This window comes from Channa argus, chromosome 3 (genome assembly GCF_033026475.1).
Source record: "Channa argus isolate prfri chromosome 3, Channa argus male v1.0, whole genome shotgun sequence".
Lineage (NCBI taxonomy): Eukaryota > Metazoa > Chordata > Actinopteri > Anabantiformes > Channidae > Channa > Channa argus.
Window position 1 is genome coordinate 22,770,065 of NC_090199.1, and position 9,374 is coordinate 22,779,438.

At 39.3% G+C, this 9,374-nt stretch overlaps 2 protein-coding genes across 2 annotated transcripts; one reads left to right on the forward strand and one right to left on the reverse strand.

The window, feature by feature from the left end:
- Window positions 1–3,154: 3,154 nt before the first annotated feature.
- Window positions 3,155–7,877, forward strand: taf5 (TAF5 RNA polymerase II, TATA box binding protein (TBP)-associated factor). Its single transcript, XM_067499160.1, has 11 exons — window positions 3,155–3,574; window positions 4,097–4,325; window positions 4,430–4,745; window positions 4,853–5,016; window positions 5,670–5,805; window positions 5,914–6,034; window positions 6,122–6,251; window positions 6,394–6,558; window positions 6,718–6,895; window positions 7,008–7,185; window positions 7,348–7,877. Exons 1-11 carry the CDS (start codon window positions 3,163–3,165, stop codon window positions 7,560–7,562), a joined length of 2,244 nt encoding a protein of 747 aa, XP_067355261.1. The 5' UTR covers window positions 3,155–3,162; the 3' UTR covers window positions 7,563–7,877.
- A 36-nt stretch (window positions 7,878–7,913) lies between these two features.
- Window positions 7,914–9,285, reverse strand: atp5md (ATP synthase membrane subunit k). The gene is made up of 4 exons (XM_067499161.1): window positions 9,190–9,285; window positions 8,319–8,423; window positions 8,133–8,226; window positions 7,914–8,041 (listed from the first exon to the last, which is right to left on the reverse strand). The coding sequence occupies exons 2-3, from the start codon at window positions 8,403–8,405 to the stop codon at window positions 8,137–8,139; spliced, it is 177 nt and encodes a 58-aa protein (XP_067355262.1). The 5' UTR covers window positions 8,406–8,423; window positions 9,190–9,285; the 3' UTR covers window positions 7,914–8,041; window positions 8,133–8,136.
- Between the last annotated feature and the right edge of the window lie 89 nt (window positions 9,286–9,374).

Consider the following 9,374-nt stretch of genomic DNA (forward strand, 5'->3'; position numbering starts at 1 on the left):
ATTTGGTGGTGTCGCTAATACCGGCTAACAGATGCTATAAATCTTCATTGCCTTTTCATCTCTATATTTTATTTTTAGCATCTACTGGTAACCATGTTAAAACTGACATGGTCTTTTAATTTAATGTGCAACAGCAGCATAGGACACTGGCGTAAAGCATTGCGACAACACCATGCATTGATACAGAATGGATAATAATTATTTGCTAAAATTGCTTGGACAATTTTGTGAGACATTTTTTTCAGTATTATGTAATGGTTCTGCAGCCACCTGAAGTGCACACAGAGCAGTTTAGTTTGCTTTGAATCTGTGTATGTGCTTCCACAAAGCAGTCTCTGTTGGATGATGCCACACCCTGCTGCCTCTTGACAAAGAGAGAGAAATAGAAGAGAGAGAGAGAGAGAGAGAGAGAGAGAGAGAGGACTTCCTCACACACACACACACACACACACACACACACACACTCACAAACTGAGTGAAGTCATCACTAAGGTGTGAGAAGAGCACCGGACTGAATTTGCTCGGTGAATATTATCAGTATGAATAAAGCTGGAGGTGAAAATTTACATAAAGGATTTCGAGAACAAACTGTGTGTAGTTACATTTTAATTTGCTTTAGATGTCTTGGCATAAATGTTCCCTTAACATGAAAGAAGTAAAGTTAAATGCACACAAGTGAAACTAGCAATATGACAATGGAAAAACACTCCATTAACGGTTGTTTATTTTTTATATTATTTAGTTAAATCAAAATAAAAGCACTTCAATAATAAAGAAACGTGATGATAAGCTGAACACATGGTGGCACAGGTGCTGGACATTGCAATGCACAATAGGTGCTTTTAAATTGGTACATAAAGGAAAACTGAAATTATATGTTAAAACAACAAAACTTTATGCTGACACATCTCTTTTGGGCTAAGCCGAAAGACATTTTACAAAAGGAGCTATGTCAACCATATATGGTAATATTGCTAATGTTATTTGTCTGTACAACACACATGGGCACAGAGAATAACACAGAGGAAAGTCATGCATCATTGCTCTCAAATTAGGAGCTTTACAATAAGCCCATAAAGACGACCATGGCCTTAGCTGCCGATGTTAACATATGCGTCTCCTACGCCAACTGAACGACCCCACCCCTGTTTTTTCTCCACATGGAGCAATGCAGTTGCAACGTTACACAACACCCTGCAGCTTCTTCCGTAAACCCCTGTTTTGTCTCACCACTTATTTTGGACCCTAGTCTACATGCTAATCCTGCTGCTGAGTGAACACTATAATGATCTCAGGTGTGAATGTCCCCAGGCAGGAGATACAAGCTTTTCCATGTCCCTCCTGATCAGGAACAATATGTCAATATAAGGTTGGGGCACTTGAATTATTCCAGGTTTTTTCCAAAAATTCCAATTTGTGTTAAATGAATTGCATAATGTCCTTCAGTTTTAGAATCTGATATTGTTGCCATATTACAATCTATCAGATCAAGCATAAGAAAAATATTGTGGGAAAAATCTTTAACTTACATTTACATTTACATTTAGTCATTTAGCAGACGCTTTTATCCAAAGCGACTTACAAGTGAGGTACAAGGCAAGCAAAAATCTAAGTCAAGGAGTAAACATCAAAGCAAAGTCCTATCAGTTAACTTGTGAGATAAACTTTCAGAGTGAGTAAATAGGACTTTAATTTGGTTTAAAAATAAAACCAAATAAAATAAAAATACTATATATGATATACTATTAAGTTCAGGTTTTAAAACAGATGCTATTCTGGCACCAAAGCACACTTAGCTGTATGAGTGTTTCTCTGACAGGTTTAGAATGTTCAGAGGGAAATAGGTGAGTAATTCTGCATAAACAGAAATTCACCCTCAGCAGAATGCAAAGTTAATACTGCTGATACTTGTAGGCAGTTTATATTCAACCTCACTTATAAAACTTTTTATAGACAACCCTTGCTTGTACATACACAGTTTCATTAAGATCATAATCCAAAACTTTTATAAACCCTGTATGCACCTGTACCTTATTCCACACATCTATAAAACAAAAGGGATGATTTTGCATTATTGCAAATTGCATTGTTGTTCCCAACATAAAAACGTTATTGCACCTCAATTTTTCTTTACTTTTTATTGTCCAGAGAGGTCATCAGGTTCGAACACTGAAGACTGGGTATGTGGGACTAAAGTGCCACCACCTGGTACAAAATGGTAGCCTACAAACCAAATTACTGACCCTTTTTTTTCTTCCTTCCTCTTTTATAAAATATAAATTTGAGCTGAATTGATAAGTTGATCGACCAATTAGCAAATAGGGAAATGTTAGCAATGATTTCACAATTGATCGTCAATCATTTTTTTAAAAGAAAAGGCGGCAAACTATTGCTGGTTCTAGTTTTTAATTTTGAAGATGTGATTTTTTTTGTGTGTGTCACAAATGAAATAAGAACGGGGCGGCTGTAGCTATGTTGGTAAGGCAGTTGGTTGGTTGGTGGTTCGATCCCTGGTCCCGGCTGTATGTTGAAGATTCTCTGGGCAACACTAAACCCCTAACAGCCCATTCCCTTCCCCAGCTGTGCAGTGCTGGTCCTCTTGGCCGGTAGAAATTAGGGAGGCTTGCATCAGGAAGGGCATCCAGCGTAAAAACTGTGCCAAATCAAAATGTGGACAATGATCAGCTGTAAGCAACCCTTAACTCACGGGATAAGCCAAAAGAAAAAAAAAGAAATGAAAAGAAAGAGCAGAGTTTTGAACTGTTGTTTGGATACAACTTTGATAAAATACAAAAGGCATTTTCCAATAATTGTTCATTGTATAGACTTAATTTTTCATTGATTCATAAATGAAAAGCCTAATTGTGGCTCAATTATTAACATTTGAGGATTACTGGAGCGTGATTGGCCCTATTGGTCTTGAAGCTATAACTTATGACTTCACATTTAGTCCATTTTCCTCCCGATCCAGTCTTACTATCACTAGATCCTGAAACAGACCCAGCAAACATGTTCTACTTTAATAAAGCAAGACGAAGAAGAAGATGAAGCGGCGCTTCTGCCTGGATCACGTGTTTATGTAAGAACCAATCAGGTGACCGTATCTTGCTCCGTTCGTGTTGTCCTTTTTCACGCCTAGCACATGCGCATTGCCTTTTGAAAATGGCGGCCGTACAAGGTAGTCTGGTCGACGCCGACGAAGAAAAGGACATAAAAACAGAACCACCAAACGATGGTTGTGGAAATAATCATGCAAACGACGGAAGAGTGCTCTCTACGTCTCCCAGTGCCTCGTCTGGGAGTAACAAATCTGCGGCGGGAGCCCCGGAGGACCAACAGACACTTCTGGCGGTCTTGCAGTTCCTCAGGAAGAACAACCTGACTGAATCCGTCGAAATTTTGCGTCGCGAAGCGGGGTTACCGGAGGATTCCCTGGACTTGAAGGGAAACGATTCCTCTGGAGCCGGCTCGGGTGGTGCTTCGGGCACTGTGGATTTAGATGGTGGTGATGCGACCTCTCTCCTCAGCCGGGTGACTGTTTCATCCTCCGCTGGAGCCCAGCCGCCAACCAAAAGTACTATACCCGTGTTCTGTTGTGTTTATATGTGAAACGTTAACAAGTTTCCCGCTAATATAACATAATCACACACGAGCTTTGAGCTTCGCCTTTAACTAGACATTTTACCAAAACAAACTACCAAAGTTAGTACGTCTACTTTCTGAGTCCCATTTTAATGTAATATTCAAGTTTTACAAAGTTTTGTGTGTTTTCCAGGGATACGTGGGTTGTGTTACAGTCCGTAATGTATTCACTCAATCTGGCTGTAGGCACGCACAGATAAATTAAAACACATTTTCCATATTATATAGCAATTACATCATTCATATAAATCTTTTACATATTTTTACAAAATACTCCTAACAAGATTTTCCCAAGCTTTCTCCATCGACTTACTCAGTCTTTAGTCAACAGATGGAGTGTTCACTGTTTCTGTGGAGTATTCTTACTCACATGTACTCTCAAGTTTTATTTTGTAACTACCAATGTATACTGGTATAACTGCACATCTGACTTGGATTTGAACTGTTTCAACAGCAGTTGGAGAGGATCAGCCAGATGTCAATGTAGTGCTGTCAGCTTATAGCCAGCAGGGAGACCCAGTTCTCTATGAAGTTTACTACAGCGGCCTAAAAAAGTTCATAGAAACAGTTTTGGACTGTCACAGAGCAGAACTGTCTCAGGTCTTCTACCCTCTGTTTGTCCACATGTATTTGGAGCTGGTTTACAACAATCACGAAAATGAAGCCAAGGCATTTTTTGAAAGGTAAGTCTTCCTTACTTATTATTGCACGTTCTTTCAAATATAAAACATAGTTTAGTTGCCACACAACTCAATAACCCTGCATCTTCCGTCTTTGTCTATCTCAGGTTTAGTGGGGATCAGGAGTGCTATTATGAAGACGACTTGCGTGTTTTATCTGGCCTGACCAAGAGGGAGCACATGAGAGGAAATGAGACTTTATTGGACTTCCGTACAAGCAAGTTTGTCCTCCGTATCTCTCGTGACTCCTACCAGCTGCTAAAGAGGCACCTGCAGGAGCGTCAGAACAACCAGATCTGGAATATCATCCAGGAGCATCTTTACATTGACATTTTTGATGGCATGCCACGCAGCAAGAGCCAGATTGATGCTATGTCTGGCAGCTTGGCAGGAGAGGCAAAGCGAGAGGCCAATAAAGCAAAGGTTGGGCCAACTTGCTTATAATAGTATAGTGATATTCAGCTTTGTCACCACAGCTTTTAATCAACCTTGTTGAATTCATGACCTGTCTATTTGTCATTGTGTCACAGGTTTATTATGGGTTGCTGAAGGAGCCAGAAATTGAATTGCCTCTTGATGACGAGGATGAGGAGGCAGAGAACGAAGAGGGTAAACCTAAGAAAAAGAAACCGAAAAAGGACAGCATGGGCTCCAAGAGCAAAAAACAGGATCCCAATGCTCCTTCACAGAATAGGTATGGTGTGCACTGCTGCATTTGTTGTCTAATAAACTGGCTTTGCAAGCCAAGACAGTGTGGTCTCTTTAAAATTGGCTGCAGCATTGGGGTACAGTTCAATGGTACCTTCCATAGTAGAAATGTATGTCCATTTCATTTTCAGCATTAACACTAATGATATCCTAATTATTATTATTATTATTATTAATAATATGCTAGTCAGCCTAATTCACCCTAAAGAGACCACTCAAACTTTCAGCAAATCACAAGTCTTTCAGCTATCAGCCTTCTATTCCGCTTTTTAATATCTTTTACAGTTTATGAATAATTGCAGTTTTGACTGGCTTTGAACTTTGCCTATCCAGTAAATGAGGAAAGCAAAAACTGCCCAGTTGTTTTCAGCTTTGGAAAATCCTTTCAGCGCCAAAGCATTCAGTGCATTTTCTTTTTTGGAATGCCTTATCTAGTTTGTCTTTAATGGCTGGCTATGAATGAAACTTTGGCATATCTGCATACAGTGTCATATTATTAGGTAATACGTCTTTAGCAGCATAGTCATGTTGTTTAAACACACACATTACACATATATGGGAGATATTTGCTGCAAGCAAACGGTTTCTGAACATAGTAGTCACTGACTGCTGAAAAACATTTTGTTTGCTGTTTCTTAGAATACCTCTGCCAGAGCTGAAGGATTCTGACAAGCTGGACAAGATCATGTACATGAAGGAGGCTACCAAGAGGATCCGCCTGGGACCAGACAACCTTCCATCCATCTGCTTCTACACTTTTCTCAATGCATACCAGGTAAAACCTCATGACCACAAAGAAACCAGTATACATTGAACAGTTTCATTGTTAATGCAAACTACAGTAGCAGTCATTTCTAAGAGTTCTCACCTATCTGTCCTACAGGGTCTGACAGCGGTGGACTTCACAGATGACTCTAGTCTAATTGCAGGAGGATTCGCTGACTCCACAGTTCGTGTATGGAGCGTTACACCAAAAAAGCTTCGCAAGGTTAAATCTGCAGCAGGTACATCATATGACACCTGTATCTTTACTTTTTACAGTGTCAGAAAATAATTTACTAATTTGTCTTGTTTTCCCACGTTCTCTTTAGACTTGAATCTGATTGACAAAGAGTCAGATGATGTTCTGGAGAGGATTATGGATGAGAAGACAGCCAGTGAGTCAAAGATCCTATATGGACACAGTGGCCCTATATATGGCATCAGCTTCAGCCCAGATAGGTAAAACGACTGATGCAATTTAATTACATACTTCAAACCTTTTGCAGACACTGCATGTTTAATTTCAAAACTGATTTTATTAGTACAATGAACTTTTTTAAATTAAAAAGTAAATTATAATTTTAAAATGTTTAACTTTCAGAAACTACTTGTTGTCAAGTTCAGAAGATGGTACTGTCAGACTGTGGAGTCTTCTAACATTTACTTGCCTGGTGGGGTATAAAGGCCACAACTACCCAGTGTGGGACACACACTTTTCCCCCCATGGGTACTATTTTGTCTCTGGCGGACATGACAGAGTTGCTCGGTAAGCAACTGCAGATCATATGTAGTTATTTTCATACAGAGTTCTTCTAGATTTTTCTGCAGCACAGAAAAAAAAAAAAAACATAAATACACACACACACTCTCTCTCTCTAGATGTACAGATATACTTACTTGGTTTGCATTGTGCTTTCTCTAACAGTCTATGGGCAACAGACCACTACCAACCTCTACGGATATTCTCTGGTCATCTAGCTGACGTCACTTGCACCCGGTTCCACCCCAACTCCAATTATCTAGCCACAGGATCATCTGACCGAACCATTCGCCTTTGGGATGTCCTAACAGGAAACTGTGTCCGTATATTCACAGGGCATAAGGTCAGTCTGATCACCAGAGCAGTTTTCTGTTGACATTCACACTGAACTGTGGCACAGCTGGGATAATTGCCTGCAGCAGAGACTGAGTCAGTCTTTTAACCTTGTCTCCCAGGGTCCTATCCACGCACTGGCTTTTTCTCCCAATGGCAAGTTTTTAGCTTCAGGGGCCACTGATGGCAGAGTTCTTCTGTGGGACATCGGTCACGGACTAATGGTCGGAGAACTCAAAGGCCACATGGATACAATCTATTCTCTTAAGTTCAGCAGGGATGGTGAGATCCTTGCCTCTGGTGGGTATTGTGCAACTTAAAAATCAGTTAATATATTTAGGTTTTAAAACAATAAACTAAGGCAATTAACCTCTGCAGATTTCATGTTCAGTTTCTGAACTTATAAGCAATAGTGATGTTAAATTTGCAGACCAACATTCAGAGTATACTTTTTTGGTCTAGGTTCTATGGACAACACAGTTCGTTTGTGGGATGCAATGAAAGCATTTGATGATTTAGAAACTGATGACTTCACAGCAGCTACAGGACACATTCATCTACAAGATAACTCCCAGGAACTTCTGCTGGGCACCTACATGTCTAAATCCACACCTGTTGTACATCTACACTTCACCCGGAGGAACCTGCTGCTGGCTGCTGGGGCCTACAATCCATAAGACATTGCCAAATTATAAAAATAATCAATGGAAGCTTGAAATTATGCAAACCTTTGGTCCCCGAGCTCCACAAGTAACTGAATAGGGTTGTGGGCGAGTGGGAATTAAACAAAAAACTAATATCAGTTCACCTCAGAGGAACATCGGGCTGTGAATAGGGTAAAAACTGGGCTTGACCCTCAGTCTTTGATGATCCAGACCAAGACCGTCTTTGGCTGGAGTAAAGTGCCACTGATGATAAAGGACCCTTTATGAATTTTTTTTTTCTTTTTTTAAATCACTGCCCTAAGTACACTGACACTCATGTATCATAGTCTTTTATACTGGTGGACACTGTAAATAAAACAAGTGTTTTCTATATTTTGGCCTTAAATGTTCTTTATTTTTAACATGGGAAACCAAACAGTAATATTTAACGACAAGCACATCCAGCTGCTCTCTCCACTTCCAACGTTTGAATGAATGGTCAAAAAGGAAACCTGTAGGGAGGCAACAGAGGTCTCAAGTAAAACATTGGTACTGCAAATGTGAAAACACTAAAACGATGGAAAGAAAGTACAGAGTACTTACATGATCACTTATCTGTGACGGCTGGCTGTTTCTTGGGCTTCAATTTGAAGAAAATGCCAATGGCTAAAAGGCTGGCATATGTGGCCAAAACACACTGCAGAAAAAAAAAAGATTAAGAGTTTACCAAGTTATTTCACAGTCCAATATCAAGTGTCGAGGACGGTTTTATAGGTGCACATAACTCACATTCCTTCTTCCTGTGATTGTATATGAATTGAAGTACTTGGCAATCCCAGTAAACTGGTGTTGGGTTCCAGCATCATGTCCTGCCATGATGGATAGTTACTGGTCCTAACACGGGGAGAAAACAAAAAGACTATGAGTAAGTTTATTCTTAATCTTGGGAAAAATAAAAACAATAAAATGAAAACCTAAGGAATTTGACACAAAATTAAAAAAACATTTGAGAGGCAATTTAGATTTTTTTGTACTGCTTGACAAACATTTCAAAAACTAATATACATTCCTCTTATTATTGAATGCTAATTAAAATAGATGGACATTTGAATTTACTTGTCTCAATCCTGAATGTAATTATTGCACGGTACAAGGACGGCAAGTAATGCAGGAAGACTTTAGCAGATTAGTTAATAAATTCGACTAACTTGAATTAGGTATGTTAACAAAAACAACTTCAATGCAATAGTTACAGCGGTTATCGTTGCATATGAGACTGGTGGCCCAGCATGCTAATATTTCTGTTTTAAGAGGGTGATATGTGGAATCACTGACAAGGGGCTTTGGCGCAATTCTTCTTTTAATTGTAAGCTTATATAAAATCAATAATCTTGTACATGACAAATACACTGAAGGCGGGCATTTTATTCAGGCTGATATTTATCCGTAAGTATCCGTACAGCTTTTCTGACAGTAAACTTTGTGTCAAGTTAGCGTTAGCATGCTAGGTTAGTCGACTGACGCTAGCTAGTTCTTTTTTAAAGCAATAAGCTACTAAGGATATTGTTAAAATGTGTTTTTAATATATATATATATATTATACTAAGCATTTGAAGTCAAACTGATGAAGTAATTCGTTTCTAAATGGGCGATGTCTTACCTTTAGCACACGACCCCTATGCAAACCAAATGAGACAAGTGCCCTTCAACTGAAGCCGCAATGCTAAATTAGCCAGGAAGTCCCGCCTAACCCCAGTCATTCAAAAACGTGTTGTCATTAGTCCAAAATAATGCCAGTCAAAATTACAATCCCAAACGATCACTGAATGGCTAAAAAGTATGCCA

Excerpts from the sequence above, each read along its gene's own strand:
- atp5md (XM_067499161.1), bottom strand. The coding sequence starts at position 8,405 with ATGGCAGGACATGATGCTGGAACCCAACACCAGTTTACTGGGATTGCC. Across the intron at positions 8,227-8,318 it reads CAATCACAGGAAGAAGGAAT|TGTGTTTTGGCCACATATGC; the intron begins GTGAGTTATGTG and ends TTTTTTCTGCAG.
- taf5 (XM_067499160.1), top strand. The coding sequence starts at position 3,163 with ATGGCGGCCGTACAAGGTAGTCTGGTCGACGCCGACGAAGAAAAGGAC. Across the intron at positions 4,326-4,429 it reads GCCAAGGCATTTTTTGAAAG|GTTTAGTGGGGATCAGGAGT; the intron begins GTAAGTCTTCCT and ends TGTCTATCTCAG. Across the intron at positions 5,806-5,913 it reads CTTTTCTCAATGCATACCAG|GGTCTGACAGCGGTGGACTT; the intron begins GTAAAACCTCAT and ends TCTGTCCTACAG.